General features: G+C 38.5%; 1 protein-coding gene across 3 annotated transcripts in view; it reads left to right on the forward strand.

Moving 5' to 3' along the window:
• Positions 1–15,130, forward strand: part of kcnh4b (potassium voltage-gated channel, subfamily H (eag-related), member 4b) — a 53,408-nt gene extending 38,278 nt beyond the window's left edge. For 2 of the 3 annotated variants that reach the window (XM_008436626.3, XM_008436627.3), the window contains 5 exons: positions 2,708–2,746; positions 4,965–5,350; positions 7,060–7,151; positions 10,055–10,131; positions 11,759–15,130. In XM_008436626.3, the coding sequence (XP_008434848.1) occupies positions 2,708–2,746; positions 4,965–5,350; positions 7,060–7,151; positions 10,055–10,131; positions 11,759–12,682 (1,518 nt within the window). In that variant the 3' untranslated portion in view covers positions 12,683–15,130. The remainder of the gene's footprint in view (positions 1–2,707; positions 2,747–4,964; positions 5,351–7,059; positions 7,152–10,054; positions 10,132–11,758) is intronic. The other variant, XM_081600622.1, reaches the window with a different exon arrangement.
• The last annotated feature ends 5,912 nt before the right edge of the window (positions 15,131–21,042 follow it).

Below are 21,042 nucleotides of genomic sequence, written 5' to 3' on the forward strand. Positions count from 1 at the left end.
TAACATTAGCATTTTGGCTAATTTTGGCGGAAACACTAATTTTAACATGCAGAATGGCATACGTCCATGTTATTCAGCATGCTTGTGACTCTCCACATGCTGTGGAGTACATTGCAGCTTTCTTTAGCATTGATGCTAATTTTTAGCATCAGAACGGCCGGGCACACTTTGGCATGCCCCGGTTAAATTTCATCAGGAATTTTCTAGTTGCGTCTTAAAATGCAAGTAGAATCGATTAACTGCTGCTTTCAAATGACACTGGTAATGATTCAGTGTTACTCATCTGAATAGTTATTTAAATCTACTGTTTGGGATTTTATCAAGTGTAACAATACACTGTAAAACATTTGAAGGTGGTTTAACTTGAAAATGAAAGCCCACCTGCTGCCTTGGAAATACAGTTTAAGTCAACAAGAAAATTGTTTTGGTTTTAACTCAGAAATTAAAGTTCATGAAGTTGCTTTAACAACAAGAAGCAAGTGTATAAAAGTTGTTTTTTTAAGGCTCTGATAGCTCATTAATCTTTAATTGAGTTTTAACTTAATGCTGCAATTTAAACCAAACAGTTATTTGGTTAAGCAGTTTGTTTCTACCAGTTTTTGCACATCTATGATCTGAAATTGTTGTCCAAAGCTCAATATATATGAACACAGATTTTAAATCTAGATCTAAATTTAGAAGTGTTTCTAGCTTCTCCTTTCTAGATAGAATACTGTGATTTATTTTTACTATTTAATGTTAAACCACCCAGTTCCAACTATCCTACAAGAGCTGCTTTGTAAAGTTATATTCTCATATATAACAGTTTGCACATCTAAAATAAGAAGTTAATGGAGGAAGATGAGTAGAAACACTTCAACGATATAACAACACAAACCTACTTTATTACATGGCACTTATTAATCGCTAATAAATTTCCATTAGTTTGATTCCATTATTTATCCTCATCTTCAAAGGTTGAGAGATCCTTTATGTGGCCAACCACAATCTAGACTGATTCAAACTTTAATTTCCTTTTCCTCATTTATTTTTAAACTCAGCCGTTTGCTTTGAGGATTAAATTTAATGCCTTCTTGCATCAAAGAGCTTGTCGGCCACTAACTGTGTGTCTGTGTCGGTTCCTGCAGAACATTTTTCATCGATTAGAGAAGGCTGCACCACTGCTAAATAATTATCCTCCCCATTGCTTAATAGCCAAAGCTAATTCTGCCACGCACCAGGAGAAAAATAAACCTACAACCAATTAGGTTTCGGGGGAAAAATGTCTGGTGATTCATTCAAATATATGCAGAAACAGAAAAGTGGACCAATGACCCATCCTGAAAAACCTAAAAAACTTAAACAGCTCATATTTCAAGTTCATTCCCCATTTTTGAAGTTCTGTGATGAAGATAGTTGGCAATTTCTCTCCACCGGTTTCGTTTGTTTTATGAGTTGAGCGTTAAATTAGTTGAGATTATTAAAAAATGTGATTACCAATGTTATAAAAACAACCATCTGGGGCGGCTAACGCACCGACTGCAATCAGTTCATAATCGCAGCTGCGACTCATTGGCTGTAAAACTCCAGGCTTCATTATTTTTGAGGATAATCTTGAGAACTCTTGTTTATTTGAGTTTCCATTATTGAGCTGAAGTGGCAGTAAATGACAAATAGGACATTTTAGCATCTCACAAGGAGCAAATGTAAAAAAAATGACAGTTATTAGTCGAATTCCCGAGGAGGGAGATAAACAAATAAATAAAACACAGGGAGAGAATTATTAGCATTTTTTACTTTTTGATAGAAATTAACAAATATTTTCCGTAAGCAGCAGATCATTTTCAAAAATCAAAAATCTGAATGTTCTTAAAGGGCCGGTTGAGCCAGAAACTCATTTAACTGTTAAATGTTAATAAATAGCTGTTTGTTCCAGCATTTAATAAGTGTTTATTAAAATAAAATAATATTGAACATCTTTTCACACGGATCAGTCCATCCAGGATTTAGTGTGGTTTTTCTTTTGTGGGATTTTTTTTAACAACCAAAAATCACAGATTTTATCACAGATTTTAGAAATATTTGCAATATTTGAATTTCTAAAATTCATCATCACTAATGTATGATGTTAAATGTGGCTTTTTATTAATCGCCGACATCAAGTAAAGCTGATGTTAAACTCAATGTTTTTGGCTAATTTTGAGAAAAATTTGCAGTAAAAATCAGAAAAAATGTGGGAATTTGTAGATTTTGTGTGAATTTTGCAGATTTGTTGAAAAAGGGACTTGCTCATGTAATTTGGAGTCTAGAGGGCCACATAAAAAGCTACGACGGGCCACATTTGGCCCACGGGCCTCGAGTTTGACACCTGGTGTAAAGGATTTCTAATTTAATATTGAAGCGCCATGGCTTTACTCGATGAGGCTGGAAAATATATTTGAAAAGGTTAATTATTCACACATTTACTAGTGCAAATCTGAACGTCTTCCTGTGATCATCTTCTCTCTTCCTGCCACTTTGCCCTTTTAACCTCTTCTAGGTTGAGGTTTACATGCTAAGTTCATTTCATTTCTACTGCTCCTTCAACAACTGCTTATTTCTGATATTTTGACTCGTTTGTGCTTTTAAGAAGCTTACCATATTTTTAAAAAAAAAGCCTTCAAACGCACTAAAAGTGCAGTTTTTCCCAACTTGTCATCTTTTGTCTCCTTCCTTCTTGTTCCTGCAGGGCTTCAGCAGATTCTGCAAGTCGCCCAGACTTCCCCATGTGAGTTCATTTAATACCCTTCCAGTTTTTCAGAGGGTTTTTATTCCTTTTGACGACGCGCTTTCTGAACGTGTTGGTACGTTGTTACAGAAACAGGAGCGATGCGCTGCATGCACGGTCACAGGAAGGGCCTTTTATTGAGGATTAATTTTCATACGGAGCAACTACAACGCTCTCAGTGAATCCAACATTTTAATAAGCCTCAAACTTGAATATTTAAAAACGTAAAGATGAGGTTTTGTCTTTCTTAAAAGAATAACTTCAGTCCCGACTCATCTAGTTTCTAGTGAAAATATCTTAGCCATAACTAACTAACACGTAACTTTTCAGCTACATATAGAGGCTTGTTTTAAGTTAATAATTCCTTAATATTCATAAAAAGTTATTGTTCTATTCTCAGATTATTTAATTTATAGCAACACATTTGCTATAAATGTGTGTCTTCCTTTAACTGGAAGATAAAGTTAATTTATCGTCCAATAGTAAAAATACTTTTTTTTTGTCAGTTTGAAGGAATTGTTTACTTAAAACAAGCCTCTGTAAGTAGCTGAAAAGTTACTTTTTAATTAGTTTAGATATTTTAATTGGAATAAGAAACTAGTAAAAATTACTTTGTAGGATTTTGTGTTTTTGAAGTGCATTGCCCACTTTTGACATTTTAAATAATTTATCTCCAAAACTCACACATGCAAACTGAGTAATTTAAATCTTTATTTTTTGTTTTATTTTACCCAGAAACAATTATTCACACCTTGAAAAGAGTGTTGATCTCCTAAAACTGCACAAAATACAAAACGCATCACCTGATAAAGTAAAATCCACTAAGTTTATGCAGCTCGGAGTTGGAAAGTATACATTAAAAGATGAGATTATATCACCTTGTTGCCTATAATTACACACACAGTGTAATTAAAGGCAGAAGAAGTGATTTCCCCTGGTTTCCATGTGGATTTTTGAGGCAATCCCTCCTGTTTTTCATGCGGTGCTGCTGCTGGTTCTGTGGGACCGTCTGGGCGAGGTTTTCCCCTCCAGGTTGAAACTCGTTTAGCAGAGACGGGGCAGTCCAGTCCCGGGAGTTAGCTCTCTAACTGGGTCAATAACTCTCTGAGATCTTCTGAGCTACTTTTCTTATCTTGTACCGTACGCTCACCCATCTGCTATTTTTAGAGCTCAGGTCACATCGCTCGCTTTATTGGTTGTTGAAATGTTCTTGCAGCTTCAGGAGTGAATGGGGTAGTTAATCTTTAGCTGGTATTTCTAAATCAATAATCAATATTTGCTCAGCATTGTGTTGATCTGCCGGGGTGATGGGATCTGTTTTTGCAGCATGTATTGCATTTCCTGGTGTCATATTTTAAAGAGCAAACCAGGATTGTTTTAGTGCACAGTCTCAAAAAATCTTTTTAAAAATCCATCCATCCATCTTCTTGCACCCTTGTCCCTCAGTGGGGTCGGGAGGGTTGCTGGTTCCTCTCCAGCTAACGTTCCGGGCGAGAGGCGGGGTCACCTGGACAGGTCGCCAGTCTGTCACAGGGCAACACAGAGACACACAGGACAAACAACCATGCACACACACACTCACACCTAGGGGCAATTTGGAGAGGCCAATTAACCTGACAGTCATGTTTTTGGACTGTGGGAGGAAACCGGAGTACCTGGAGAAAACCCACCATGCACAGGGAGAACATGCAAACTCCATGCAGAAAGACCGGGGCCGGGAATCGAACCCAGAACCTTCTTGCTGCAAGGCAACAGCTCTACCAACTGCGCCACTGTGCAGCCCCTTTTTAAAAATAAAGTAAAAAAAATTGGAATTGGTAATTGGTATTAACATCACTTGCAAAACGTCTTTATATTTGTTGTAAAAGACTCTTGGTTTACAGCAGCAGTGGAAGTTTTTAAAAACGAACACTTGGGAGTGGCGCAGTCAAAGTTTGGACTTAAACGTGATGGAGATGTTGCACCATGACCTTAAATAGGTCCTCCAAGCCCAAAACTGTCAAACGAGGCTGAATTAAGACAGAACTGCAATGTGGCTCCCACAGCAAAAATCAAAATAAAAGCTTAAAACCCACCTGTGTCGAGTTGCCTCTGATCAGCAGTAAATGAAACATCAATCAACATACTTGATGTGTTTGCTTGATGATTTTGATGTTGACATTTGACGAAATGAAATGTTTTTAACACTACTGTATCCGTTTATCCTGCTCCTTTGCAGCAGTCCCCAAAGCTCCCTCCTATTGTCGAGACGAAGTCGGACGACCCCGATGACGCCTTCCACCTCTCTCCAGCCACGCGCTCCCGGCGCAACCTCCTGTTGCCCAATTTCACCAGCCCGGTTCGCCGCACCTCCCTGGGGAACCTGCTAGGGGACGAGCTGCGTCAGTTCAACGCCCTGCGACGATGCCGTTCACCAAACCTCAGCCGAGGATTCCTGGGACAAAGCTTGTCCCCTCAGCCACCTTCCAAAAAAGAGCACAGCACCTTATCCACCCCAACTCAGGCTTCAACTTCAGCCAACGGCGAGTTGGGAGACGAGCAGAAACCTGCAAAGCTGCTCATCCCAACGGTGACGTGTTTTCCACCACCGGACCTCAGCCCCAGGTATCGGTACATATTTACCTTATCAGTATTACTGCCGGGGTAAAAATGGCAAGATGAAGCTGAATGACTTGAATAATGCAGTTTATTTTTATAGTATTATTGTTTAACTCCCTGTTGAAACTGATGAAGCTTGTACAATTCCACGTCCACATCATTAGAGCCAATACGGATCTTTGGTATCTGAAAGAATTAATGGCGATAAATCAATTATTAAAATAATCATCAACTAATTTAGTAATTGATTAGTCACTAAATGGAGAATGCAGACTCAAAAAAGACCACTTGCTAAATAGAAAAACATATTCAAGCCAATCTTGTTGTGCTCCTTTCCAGATGCAAAATATAAACATTTTGCATTTAAGATACAAAACATGTTTGTCCATAAATTTGTTCTACCCAGAACTCCTCAGGTGGTCTAGACTTAGCTGTCCTAGACTCAAATTCACTGAAGGATTGCTACATTTTAGGCATTAAAATGTTTGTTTTCTTATTTAAAAAAGCAATTGAAGTACTTATTTGCATCTTGGTGTATTTCCAATATTGCATAAAAAAAAGGCTTAAATGGTTAAAAGAAAATTCAAACCATTTTAGGCTGATGGATAGAATAACCAGTTACTAAAATCCTTAGTTGCAGCCTTGATCTCTTCACTGCTGTCTGCATAACAAATAACCCACTGGGAATAAGAAGACAGGAGAGGTACAAGAGAGGGCTGCACAGTGGCGCAGTTGGTAGAGCTGTTGCCGTGCAGCAAGAAGGTTCTGGGTTCAATTCCCGGTCTTTCTGCGTGGAGTTTGCATGTTCTCCCTGTGCATGCGTGGGGTTTCTCTGGGTACTCTGGTTTCCTCCCACAGTCCAAAAACATGACTGTCAGGTTGATTGGTCTCTCCAAATTGCCCCTAGGTGTGAGTGTGTGTGGTGTGAGTGTGTGTGTGCATGGTTGTGTGTCTCTGTGTTGCCCTGCGACAGACTGGCGACCTGTCCAGGTGACCCCGCCTCTCGCCCGAAACGTTGGCTGGAGAGGAACCAGCAACCCTCCCGACCCCATTAAGGGACAAGGGTGAAAGAAAATGGATGGATGGATGGATGGATGGGAGAGGTACAAGAGATATGAAGAGGAATAGGATGATGTTTTAATAAATTATTAGACATATGATATAAGGTATCAATAATAAGAGCTTATAGATTCTTATACAAAGAGTTTGAATTCTCTGCAAAGTGCTAAAGTAGATTTTACAAAACATCAGGGTGGCTGCTTGCATAAATAACAGTGTGGATCAGAGAAAATCCCAAATAAATTCAAATTGTGCACACAGGTATAATTTCAAAGAAGCGTTGAAGTTCACTCCAACACAAAACACCGAAGAAGAACGATGCTCAGTCTGACGGCGAATGTATGAGAACTCAAGTCCCACCACTCCTGTAAACGCATATTACAGCAGATGCCACTGTATTTCATTACTGGAGGGCCTTATCTTGCTGCTCCTACCGTCTGTATCTATAATGTATCACCCAGTAGGCTCCACATGTGGGTAAGGGCTGGTTCATACAGCTCAAATATCTCATCCCATCACATCGAAACCCACATGGGCGTCTGCCAGCTGCAGCTCTCATGGCACATTCTTGGATCGTCTTGTGTCTCTGATGATAATTGAAAAAGCTCCACTGTAACATTAACCCACATTCTCCATCTCCTCATCCCTCCTATCAGGGTTGTAGATGGCATCGAAGACAACAGCCACACGTTCCATTTCACCGTGGAGCACAGCAAGCCCAGCTCCAGAACAGGTGGCATCACCCCAGGTAAGACACACCGCCGCCCCCCAGCCGCGGCGGTAAGCTGGAGGCCAGATGGCGTGGAGGTAAACCGGAGAGTTCAAACAGTGGGTGCGTGTGAGGCGGGCCTGCCTCCTTCTGGGGAAATCTGAGAGCGCAGCAGAAAGGAAAGACAGCCAGGTGTCCACAGAGTCAGAGAACATGTGAAAGGACAAGTGAGGTCAGAACGGGGTTCGCGCTGTGTGAGTGTCTGCTGATGATGGCGGTCTGTAGGCTTCAGGTCACACGAGGTCCGGTTCATTTACTTTACTGGAGTCAATGTGCAGCTTTTGCAGTGCATTTGTGCTACAAAACATATGGGGGAATTTTTCTGCCATAATCCGAGAGCACATATTTTCAGTTTCATGTCTTGTTCTCAAAACTTTTAGTACTTTTGCTAACATTTTCAGTTTGAAAGCAGGATTTCATGTCTTGTTCTCAAAACTTTTAGTACTTTTGCTAACATTTTCAGTTTGAAAGCAGGATTTCATGTTTTGTTCTCAAAACCTTTAGTACTTTTGCTAACATTTTCAGTTTGAAAGCAGGATTTTATGTCTTGTTCTCAAAACGTTTAGTACTTTTGCTAACATTTTCAGTTTGAAAGCAGGATTTTATGTCTTGTTCTCAAAACTTTTAGTACTTTTGCTAACATTTTCAGTTTGAAAGCAGGATTTCATGTCTTGTTCTCAAAACTTTTAGTACTTTTGCTAACATTTTCAGTTTGAAAGCAGGATTTCATGTCTTTTGTTCTCAAAACTTTTAGTACTTTTTCTAACATTTTTAGTTTGAAAGCAGGATTTTATGTCTTGTTCTCAAAACTTTTAGTACTTTTGCTAACATTTTCAGTTTGAAAGCAGGATTTCATGTCTTGTTCTCAAAACGTTTAGTACTTTTTCTAACATTTTTAGTTTGAAAGCAGGATTTTATGTCTTGTTCTCAAAACTTTTAGTACTTTTTCTAACATTTTCAGTTTGAAAGCAGGATTTTATGTCTTGTTCTCAAAACGTTTAGTACTTTTGCTAACATTTTCAGTTTGAAAGCAGGACTTGATGTCTTTCTTCTTGAAACTTACTCCTTGTACTCAAAACTTCTGCTCTCCTTCAAATATTCACTGTGCTCTCTCAAAGCTTTCTCCTCACGCTCAAAACTTCTCTCTGCTTGGATCAAATCTCCGCTTGCAAACCTCTCTGCTTGCGCCCAAAATAAAAAAGTACCATCGCCTGGCAACAGCTCAGCCGATACTTGTGCTATAATCGATAGAAGCCACACAGGTACACTCACTAGAAGAAAACAAACGCACCCTGTATAACACTTTCATTCTATTGGCTGAGAGGTTGCCAGGCGACGGTAATTTTTGGTTTTGAGCAAGTGAGCAGAGAGGTTTGCAAGCGGAGATTTGATCCCCTTTAACGTTCCAAATCTTATGTTTCTGAATAAATGCATTTTGGTTCAGATTGTAGCAGAAATTAAGTTATGTCACATATAATCGCTGCTGAGGAACATTAGTAATTTATAGCAAGGAGAAAAGGAAGAGCAAATTCACAGAGACAAATGCTTTAGCATTGATCAGAGCTAACGTATGGAGAGGAATATTTTATTTTACTATGTGCTGGTTCTCTGAAAATCTTCAAAAATTCACTCTTACTTATTTTAAAACAAAGGTACAAAACTAACAAGGCTGCCATTCATTCCTCCATTATCTTCTTATAATTTTTTGTGTAATTTTTTAAAGCTGGAAGTGGATCTGGTTCCATTATATGGCCTTTTAAAATAATCTCTACCTCCTGCAAAAGCATAAATACAAACTATTGTCTGTTTTCATGGTTCACCTGGTGCACTGTGCCTCCTAATTACTCTCTCTGGGATGATGTCACAAAGCTTTTTATATCCGCTAAATATGTCCAAAGAGTCATTTGTGTTTCACATACTTCGCACACAAGAGCTGCTCTGATGCCATTTCGCCACATTTAATTTGGTTTAGTTACAAATCTTCACATATTTATTTATATTTGTGTAAACTGCAACCAAAGCAAAAAGCATTGGACTCTCAAAGACCAGCTCTGTTTAGATTATGAGGAGAGTCTCAGTCTTTCTGGATCTGGAGTTTGCAGTGAAGAAACATTTTCCAGCCACTTATTTGTGGGGAAAACTGCAACCTGAGGCAAAAAAAAGTTGCATATTGTTTGAAACTCTGGTGTGTTTATCTCTCGGTATTATCAGTGCAGTTTGTGTCATTGATCCAGAGAAAAAAGCAGGTGGTGTGCATAAAAAATGTGAACATCCATCCATCCATCCATCCATCCATCCATCCATCCATCCATCCATCCATCCATCCATCCATCCATCCATCCATCCATCCATCCATCCATCCATCCATCCATCCATCCATCCATCCATCCATCCATCCATCCATCCATCCATCCATCCATCCATCCATCCATCCATCCATCCATCCATCCATCCATCCATCCATTCATTCATTCATTCATTCATTCATTTTCTGCCGCTTATCTGGGGTCGGGTCGCAGGGACAGCAGCTTCAGAAGGGAGGTGAATAAAACGTAGCAAGGTGCATATTTTTGTAAATTTGTCCATATAGTTTCTTGCTACAGAACAATTTGTGCAGATTCTAAACTATTTATTCTTTTTTTCCACATTTCTGGGTTAACAATCTGTTACCATGTCACACAATTCACAACACAGAGGCCTTAAACTTCAAATGTTTTTCACAAATGGAAAAAGTTAAAAAAATGAAAATATTTTTAACTTTTTAACCAGAACAGATCATAAGTCAGCAATAATTTCATCTTTTCTGAATCTATAGATCCACAATGTTCTATTAAAACTCACATTTCTGTGATGTGATTGATTTTTTTCTCATAATTCTGCAGAAACGACACAAACAAATGCCACTCTGCTGCAGGAGACGGAGGAGGTGAAGGAGAGCATAGCTCAGCTAAATCTTAAGGTAAAGTGACTTAAAACAGGATTAAGGGTAAATATGATTCATGGCCATGAAATTCTACCTTTGCAAATATATATTATGATATAAAACCAATTTTAACACAAGCACAAATTGGGATTTTGTTTACTTATTGGCACCTCTGGTAGCAATGTGTGAATAGCCTTGAAGCAAATTAATCTTATATAAAAACAGGATTTATTTTTGTTTTTAAATTTTATTTGTATTATTTCAACCTTTATTTTGAGGACATAAATATTACAACCTAGGGGAGAAAGCAACGTATATTTTCTGTGTCTTCTCTTTTTCTCTGACTTTCTTCTTGTCAAGTTACACAAAAATAAATGTCACTATTTCCACAATTATTTTTCTTGTTTAGTGATGAAAGAACAGAAATTATTATTTTTTTTAGTTTTATTTCCAAAATACTGTTGGCATGTTGGTAACTTGCTTGGTTTTTTGTATTTCCCATTTTGAGGAGTGACTAAAAGCAAAGAGCCTTATATCTTAAGTGATGATTTTTTAAAAATATATTAAATATAAGGAGTCTCAATGGTTACATTTTTTTTATTTAGTTTTGCTGCATACCTCATAGGTGGCTGCATTTACGAGGATGTTGGTTGTTTTTTGTTTATTTATTTTTCTTCCGTGTTGGAATTGTGATTTTTTTTTTATGTGAAACGCCTAATAAATATATTAAACACTAAATATATATATATAAGGAGTATCAGCAAGTTAATCTGTGATGTATATTTAAAAAAACAAACATTTTCCAGAGGTGCCAGAAATAGTGCTTTGTATTTTGTTGCATCATTTCTGACTCTATATATATTTGACTGACGCTTTGCACCTAATCTGACTGTACATGGAGTTACATTCGGTGCAGCGTAAGCGTCCAGATGGACCCAGTGAGGTGCTGTCAGAAGTTATTAATTAATCAGCAGGGCACTTCTGCAATGCAGAAGAACATCAGGAGTGCTGACTCAGAAAAACTCAGGACAGTGCAGCTCCAAGGTGGATCTTCTGACCCAACCCTCCCTCCAGACGTCGTTTCTTCTTCTCTCATTAGGACATCTTCGTGGTTATATTCACACATCAGGCACCAAATAGACCTCAATCACACAAGCTGATTAATTTCCCCTCCTTTGGGAAGACTTGAAGGATTTAAACTGTTCGGGATTTTTTATGGTTACTGGAATATGATGGTGGCCTCCTTCCTTACAATCTGAGTTCAATTCAATTACCAAACCTAAAAACATTTTGTTTTGATCCATTTTTACTTCCATGTTTGTTAATAGCACTTTTCAATGTAGGCGAAACCTGGAGAGTTTTCTTTCTTCGTTCTCTTTTCCAACCACTCAGTCATTTAAATGTCGAGGTGCGCACAGCCGTGCAGCTGCAGGCGCTACTGACCTCGGGGATGTATTTGAGGTTGGAGTTGGTTTAATGACTGCAGAAATCCACTTTATCTTGGTCCTCTATTGGAGTAGCTGCTAGCTTTAGCCTCCAACTGGATTTAACTGAATGCAAACCTTACTTCAACAATTCTGAACTATTCTTTTAAATGTACTTTGCTTGACATTACTGTAAAAACCTTTTTAGTAGTAGTAACATACCTATGTGCTCTACACAGGTGGGCGTATTAAACCAAGAAGTATCAGAACTCACCAAGAGCCTTCACAACATGATGCATCTCCTCCAGGCTCATGTATCTGTAGACCACCACCACAAAACCCCCTGTCTTTCAACTCCTCACTCTGTTCATACGGTGTCCACCTCTCCCATGGCCCCCAGCACCTCCACAGCTTACTGCCTTTATACCAGTCCGCAGAGTCTCAAAGTCCAGGGCCACCAAAGTGCACCAGTCGCTTCCCAGTGGAGCTACAGCGAAACTGTTCAGTCCCATAGCAACCAGTCTACCACACCAATCTCTAATGCCTGTCTACGACTTTCACTAAACTCTTCATCTAAGTTAGGTTTATGCCATAGCACTGAGAGCATGACTTTACCTGTATGGACCAGCCCATCTCTGTTTCATGTCGGTGGAAGTCCTGACTTGGCGCGTCATTCAAGTCGGGATGAGTCCCGACCTCTCGGTGCTGGTCCCACCTCCATCAGCCAGTCCCATCCCACGCTGTGTCTGCAGCCTTCCAGTGACAGTGATGAATTCGCCTGCCTTCTGTCCAGCGCTCCAGCAGGTACATCCACACACAGCCTGCTGGACCCAACGCCTCAAACCTCCAGTGATGCTCTGGGTCACAATCCCACCTTCCAGATCCACGACTCGCACTCCTCCCTCCCTGCCACCTCCTCTTCACCGCCTGGCCAACCGTCCGACTCCTCTCTGGATTCGGGATCGCCACAGATGGATGTTTTAGAGCCCCGTCTCCCACTGGGCGACCCCTCTGCTTCAGAGCACACCAGTTTGGAGTGTCTGCTGGGCAACAGGGACTCTGTGGAAAGTAGGGACAGCGAGAGCATGTCATCGCGAAGGTCCAGCATCGGCGGTCAAACTCAGAGCACCGAGCAGTCATGGTGCCTGGACCTCACAGACTGAAGCGTCCACTTTTGAGTTAGACTTGGCAACAGTAGCTGCGTTTCCACTGACCATAAAATTGCGCAAATTGGAATTGCGTAAATAAATTCACATGCCAATTTCTAAATTCCTGTTTCCCACATACATTTTTTCCCAATGGTTTCCTGAGATAGCAAGTTAACTTCCTGTTTTCTTCAGATAAATAGTTCATTTCTCAATGGTTTTCTCGAGATAATGAGTTATTCCTGATGATTAGTGTGTGTGTGTTAAACCTCATTCCATCCTTCAATGCAGGCCGTTACGCTCCTAAAGGCTGGAATGAGATTTAAAACTCCTGATCTCAAAAACCATCAGGAAATTAATTCCTTATCTCTAGAAAACCATCGGGGAAAATGGTATTTGGAAAACAGGAAGTTATCTCAGAAAAATTTCAAATTACCTCGTTATCTTGAGAAAATCATCGGGGAAAAGTATTTAGGAAAATGTCCTCTCTCGGCTTCCATAGATTTGTGAGTCGTATCAAAATTGGTGTTTTTTGCAAAACTGAAATGGAAAAACTTTTTCCCACCCAACCAGTTTGTATACAGCAGCAGCACTTATATGTGGGAACTGACCTCCTTGGACAACATGCAGCTGGCTCCACCAGAGCCCTCAGTGTCGGACAATTCATCAAAACTCGAGTTTGTTGAATCCGTAGCTGTAATGTAAACTCGCCGACTTCAATTTTCCCAAAACAGTACATATATATGTAGCTGCCCCGATAATATAAGGAGCTTGTCCCTCACCGCCTAGATAAGGCTGCGATCACTCTGCAGCCTGAAGTGACGCAGTAAAGATTTTGTTTTTTCGTAATGCGACCTGTATCTGACCTTTTCATGACAGTCTGAACAATACAGGTCGGGGGTTTTTTTTCCCCGAACGATACAGACCGCTTGGTGCGATACTATCCGATCTTTTCAAATGAGACCCGAGTCTCAACGGCCAGGTCCTGAACGTCATTGATACTCGACAAACGTCACTATTCCGCGTCCTGATACGCGCAAGCAGGAAGAAAAACAACAACCATGGCGGACTATGATGAGGGTTAAGTTGTTAAAAGTTCTGGCTCCGGTCGGACAACTTCAAAATCATGAGATAAGCTCCACCGTTAGCATCCATGTTTACTTCCGCAAACGCTGGGCACTACTTTTTTTAACGGCGGTTGGCAAAACACTGAGCACGCTCTCTGTGACGTCATTGCGCCCTCTACTGCGCATGCGGGACTGTTCAGGTCGTTTGCAGTTCACACAGGAGATCACATACAATTCATATATTTGGAAGCGTGAACGACCACCGCAAAAAGAAATTCATTTTTAATTAAGAAAATAAAAATAAAAAATCATAATTGAGTCACTTCAGGCTGTATTGTGAACGTAGCCTACGACGCTGATGTCTGACGATGGGCACTACTGCATTGGCTGAAATATTAATACAACCCATAAGTGTTTCGATCCATCATCACCATTCATTTTAATGACTGAGCACATAAACAAGCTTATTTATTTGTGATCTTAATTCAATTTCTTATTTTATGTTAACACCTCAGTTGCAAAATTGTGTTTTTCCGGAAAACGTTTGCGCACATTTGTAATGGAAACGTATCTATTGTCACTTTATCGACATGCATCTTCATACAGTATTTAATCCATCGCTAGCAGATTGTTAATCTGTACTTTTTGTTACCATCCTAACTCTCGGGCTCCTGCATTTGTCACTTTCTATGCAACAGCATGTTTTTGTGCATTATATCGGCTTTACTGAAGTGTGTCTTCAGCTCCGCCACAGGAGCCGCAGTATATGTTGTATATTTTTCCAGCGTCCTCAAACATTTTGCCATCTATGAAACCTGTTACCTCTCTTGCATGGTAAAAGTTGTTTATTCTTTTTCCTAAGGAAAAGTGTGTAAGCATTCTACATTTCTACATCTATTATTGATTGTGTACACAAATACTGTATTTATACAGGAAGTGAGTCTGAGCTATTGGATATTTTCATATAGAGAGGAATTACAATGGCATGCCTCACTTTGCATGTATGAATATGTGCACTGCATAGATTGTCTAATTTTTTTTATTATTATTTTATTGAACGTCTTTCCAAAATTCAGCATTTTCTTTTCAGACTGCTGTATATCCACTGAACTTTTACTTTCTATGCCCTGCAAATGATCTGGACATTTAAATACATTTCCACACTGTCAAATTAAGTATATTTAAAATTTTAATTTCACAATATTTTCTGTAGTAAGCGTTCAAAATACGCGTCTGCTGAAGAATACAAAATACATGTCCATATTAAACTGAAACATTCAAATCGTGTTCATCCACACAAATTCCTCAGAGGGAAGCACAAATTTTCCTGATTAATTAAAAGTATTTTATTCTTTCTGAAAGTTTCTCCTTGGTTGTCAAAATAAAAACTGAGACCGAATCCTGAGTATCTTTACTGCGTTGTGTTGGCTGCATAATAATGTTCATTATCCTGCTGACTGAGCCAATCAGCAGACCCACAACACCACAGATCCTACTACATTATGCTTAACATTTTTGGGGACTAATTCAGTCTTTGGTTCATGTTTGACTCAAATAAAGTGGTTTTTGAAAAAAAAAAAAGATAAAATGATAATAGTAATAATATTCTCCCAAATCTGGCCAAAACAAACTGATTCTGTTGGAGTATAAAGTTTAACAAACCCCACATGGTTACATTTGGGAGACTTATCAGACGGTTTTTAGAAGAATATGTTGTTTTTATTAAACAACAACATATGCAGCATTAATGTGTGTATCAATGCTGCAGTTACATTTATTTGGAAGAGATTTCTACCTGTGGAAACTATTATTTTTTTATATTTTACTTATTTATTTTTGTGAATAACGTACATAAATGGGGCTGCACAGTGGAGCAGTTGGTAGAGCTGTTGCCTTGCAGCAAGAAGGTTCTGGGTTCGATTCCCGGCCCCAGTCTTTCTGCATGGAGTTTGCATGTTCTCCCTGTGCATGGTGGGTTTTCTCCAGGTACTCCGGTTTCCTCCCACAGTCCAAAAACATGACTGTCAGGTTAATTGGCCTCTCCAAATTGCCCCTAGGTGTGTGTGTGTGTGTGAGTGTGTGTGTGCATGGTTGTGTGTCCTGTGTGTCTCTGTGTTGCCCTGCAACAGACTGGCGACCTGTCCAGGATGACCCCGCCCCTCGCCCGGAACGCAACCCTCCGGACCCCACCGAGGGACAAGGGTGCAAGAAAATGGATGGATGGACGTACATAAGTTGAAAATGATTCCTGTGCTCTATAAGATTAACTTGGTTTTTCAGCCACTGCTGAAAACCATCACCATTACTGTGCATGTATCACGTTTAAAAGACAGGAAAAAGAAAAGACTTGAGCAAATGCATATTTCTGTATATTTTTACTAAGTTTTCACAAACTCTAAAAAGAAGTGGAAATATTCTTCAGAGAGAGACTAATTACACTGGGTTACAAAAAATTTGTTTATATTTGTCAACTGAATCAGGACTATTTTGCACCTCTGAGTCCAAAAATGACATTCATTTTTCTCAATCAGGTCAGGTTTTTATTCTAATTTGATCTAGACTAAATTGATGACATTTTTGTGACATTGTCAGTTAATTTCTGTTAATATCTCATTCAAAAAAGGTTTTAGGAGAAAAAAATTGTTTTCTATCAGAGTGCATTAATTAAATGATATAATAAAAACTGATAAGGGTAAGTCCACGCGAATTGAACATTATGTCTTCATTGTGCAAAATTCTCCGTCTCTTTTCTATCCTGATGGACTTTCTTCTGCTCACTGATCCCAGATTCTCAAGAAAACTATCCATATGTGAGAACAAGTCATGCATTTCGATCCTCATGTTGCTCCATAGATCTGAAAGTTGACTTTTTGAGCAAAACCAATGTGAGTTTTGGATTCAGCTTATCAAAAACAGTTGAAAAAACCCAGACAACCTTTTGGTTGTTGACTAGTGTTTTCTATTTTGCGGATTTAGGAACCTTTGTCTGATATAACAGGCAGTAAACTTTGCATAATTTGTAATTTAATTCTCCTCAGTTTATTTTTTTTTAAATCTGCAGACATCTGTACTTCCATAACTGTCTCATTATTAAAATAGTTTTGCAGAGATTACATCTAATTAATCAAAAGAATATACTAACAGAGCCACTTGTTTATTTCTTCTTATCTCAACAAATGAATACCAGAAATTGTAAAGACGACTTTGTAAAGAATATTCAAGAGGGAAAAGATACGTTTTTTTTGGAGGGGCAAAACAACAGGACAGGGAAACTGCTTAAGATTTAAACAGAGATCAGATTAGTTTAGTGTATCAGATACATTAAGACGCACTATAATCTCAGCTCATGAAAGGCAGATGCAGTGCATTGATAGTACGATGGGGTATTATTATGCCTCGCCGCCTGCATCGTGACACGGTGTCATCTCACGAAGATGGAAAAGAACGAAACCAAGGCCGAGCAATCAGTGAGAGTACAGAGAATCTGAGAAAGAACCGAACAGAGCTATGGTGACACGGCGATCTGAGGAAAACTCAGGGACTCTGAGGACAACAAGAGATTAATACACTTAACAGAAAACAGAGAAACAGATCCGGGCCAGAAATTAAGCAGAACTCACCAGAAATGAGGCAAATTCAAGCGAAAGCAGCAGCAAAGCCCACTGAGGGAAACAGAAAGTGATTAAAGGAGCGATTTAACTTGTTTCTGGGAGGATTAAACCTTTAATGCACCCATGTGACAAAAACAGCCTCACCACAAGCTTGAGAGGAGTAATAAAATAAAATGACTTGAGACTCTTTGGCAAATCCAGTCATTTAAAAAAAAAAAAATCTATATTTATATTTTAAACCTTGAACATTTTTGTTGGAGTAAACAATAGTGAAGCTGTTTTTTTTTAATTATTTCTCATATTTGGCCTTGAAGTTAAGCTTGTTTTCCAGAAAGCATTTAAAAAAAAAACATTTTGAGTGAAACTTTGTCAATTAATTTGTGAAATAGCTGCATTGTAATTCTTTAATCTTTTTTTTTATCTTTAATCTTTCAAATATTTTACATTGGTGAAAGATGTAAACAATTTGCTGGGATTTTGACAGTTTTTAAGTTGCATTTTCTTAAACATCCAGACTAACACGATGCGTGTTTGTGTTAATAAAAAAAGCTAAAACAGATCATCTGGAGACTTCTTCATTCTATTAAACATAAAAAGATCATATTAAATAAATTATACCTATTTATTTTACACTGTACTTTAGTACATTTAGTACTTAAATTACTCTATCAAGCCATTTATTTATTTATTGCCAATTATGTCCGAATCCGTCGTTCTGTGATCTTTTTTGAGAGAAACACAGTTGTTGTTTTTTTCTTGTGCAATTGCGCCATCGTGTGTTGAAATGCACACAATTAAAATGTTTTATTTATTTCACTGTTCATAAAAGGCGCAGATGCTTTGGTGCATTCAGCATTTTTATCTACTAAAAAGAGACAGAAATGGAAAATCAAATACATAAAAACAAGATTAATTTATTATTATAAATATTATTGTTCTGACATATTTTCAGTGTGCTGGTAATATGCACAAATATACCCCAGATGTTCACTTTAAACTAGAAAATGATTCAAAATTTTCAGTTGTCAAATGTGCGACACGTGCCTTGTTGCACACTGAGATCCTTAATAAGATGCGTTTTAGTCTGAATGTGTGTTTTGTATTAGTTCTAGTTTTATTTCATTAGTGTTTGCAGTGTTTTATTGCTCATTGTGGATCCATGGTTCACTTCAGAAACAAAGAACATTTCTTCATTTGGTCCTTAAAAGTACAATTTAAAAATAAGTTTTCATTTTGTGAATTAGTTGTTAATGGGGCTGCACAGTGGCGCAGTTGGTAGAGCTGTTGCCTTGCAGCAAGGAGGCTCTTGGTTCAATTCCCAGCCCTGATCTTTCTGCATGGAGTTTGCATGTTCTCCCTGTGCATGCGTGGGTTTTCTCTGGGTACTCCAGTTTCCTCCCACAGTCCAAAAACATGACTGTCAGGTTAATTAGCCTCTCTAAATTGCCCCTAGGTGTGTGTGTGGTTGTTTGTCCTGTGTGTCTCTGTGTTGCCCTGCAACAGACTGGCGACCTGTCCAGGGTGACCCCGCCTCTCGCCCGGAATGTTAGCTGGAGATGGGCACCAGCAACCCTCCCGACCCCATTAGGGGACAAGGGTGTAAAGAAAATGGATGGATAGTTGTTAATAAAGTAGGTGTGCAGAATTTTCTGAAATTATCTTGGCATACCTCACTTTGAAAGTCCCTTAAAGAGATTCTGTTAATAAAAAATGTTTTTGAAGATTATGTTCTTATGTAATTTACCTCTACAGATGTTAGCTAGAACATCATGTACACATTAAAAAACGTAAATTGTTGTGGTGCAATATGAAATGACGAGCTCTGCTTTCATTATAGTTTTAATGGACAAATTAAGATATTTTTATGTTGACTTTGAAACAGTTATTTATCTTTCCCAGGCAGTTGGGACTGTGAAAATCAGGAAAAAACACAGTTACACGGCTGAATCAAAAACAAGTACAGTCTACTAATAATTAACTTATCAGTGTCAACATCTGACTCTTTTAAAGGCACAATTTGTACATTTTTAAAATTATTTTCTAAATTTAACAAGGAGTCGGTGAAGGGAAGCGTGGATAAACATGATCATTTTTTTATTCTTATTTTGCAGCATTTTGGAAAAGTTGACATTTTCTTTTAGTTAGATGTTCTTTACTTTTGTACTGACGGCCAAATTTATTCAAAATTTGTGAGTTAAACATCTGTCATTTATGCATTTAAAAAAGTCAAGAAGATTATATTCTGGTGACAGAAAGAGATACAGAAAAGGCCTGGAAACATAAAAAATCTGCTGAAAAACATGTCAGCCCTGTACATGTGTGGTTTCATCCATTCTGAGTCAGTAACGTGTTTTTGTGCAACAAATTTCCTCTCACAGAAAAAAGAAAATCATTACTGCTCACTTGATTACGCAGAGACGTGCTTGCACTGACAAAATAATCAATAACGGGACATTTTGTATGTGAAACAGTTGTGTAAATGTGTGTTTTTCTGAAACCCCGGCCCAGCATTGCAACACTCTGGAAAAAACATTTTAAAAAATTGTCGCTTGGGCAATTAAGGTACAATAAAAGGACTCCTCTGATCTGACTGGTGTACAGTTAACATTTCGCATTCCAGCAGGACAATTTACCAGGTTAGCTGCATGCGTTTTCTATCTCTGGATTATGTTTTACAATTAATAATTGGAGCAGTAATAGATATAATAATCTTCTTGCATTATTTCTTTGTTTTCCAGAAACTTGCACAGACAAGACAGAGACCGTGAAACATGAAGGCTGTTATTTTTGCTGTTTTTGTGCTGCTGCTCATCAGCCAAAGTAAGTAACTGTGATTCTCTATATCTGTTTATTAGGCTGCGTTCAGATTCAGATTTTTCTTTACCTTTATGCAACCCGTATCTGACCTTTTTATGACACAGGACAACACAGGACAGATTTTTTTCAAATGCGACCCAGGGCCACTTGGATATCGGATACTAATCTGATTCAAATGTGACCGAACATTTGAATCGGATACGATGTCCTTAAAGGATGATCCGACCTGAACGTCACTGACACTCGACAAACGTCACTACTCTGCGTCCTGATACGCCCAAGAAAAACAACCATCATGGCGGAAAATAATAAGGATTAAGTTGTTAATATGCTGGCTCAGATCCAAGCTATGCTCCACCGTTAGCATACACGTTTACTTCCGCAAACACTGACAAGCGTTACTTCTTTTTTTTTTTTTTTTATTAAATGATAATAACAGTATACAAAGACTCGTTGAGATACAAAGAACATTGCAGCATAGTTACATACAGAAATAAACAAGGCGTGGGGCTAAAAACTAAAGACAACGACACAAAGGCATATGAATTAAAGCAAGAGAAGTTAAAACAAAAGAAGAGCAGAGATACTTGTAGTTACTTTTTTTGCATAAACAGACTTCAAAAGTTTCAATGAGGTGTAATACAATTTAAATTGATTGAGAAAAAAAACAAAACAAGGGGTAGAACCTCTCCATTTACAGCAGTGTATATGATATTTAACAAGCAAAAAGACAATATTGACCATATCAGATATTTTACTATCAAGACCATCAACATAGTATAAAACATGGCTGATGTTAATCTCGGGAATGTCTTCAATTTTAAGGGACAGCCACCTTTTAATATCACCCCATAGTTTAGAAGAAAAGGGACAAGAAAAAAAT

This window comes from Poecilia reticulata, chromosome 19, assembly GCF_904066995.2.
Source record: "Poecilia reticulata chromosome 19, P_reticulata-male-v2, whole genome shotgun sequence".
Classification (NCBI taxonomy): Eukaryota; Metazoa; Chordata; class Actinopteri; order Cyprinodontiformes; family Poeciliidae; genus Poecilia; species Poecilia reticulata.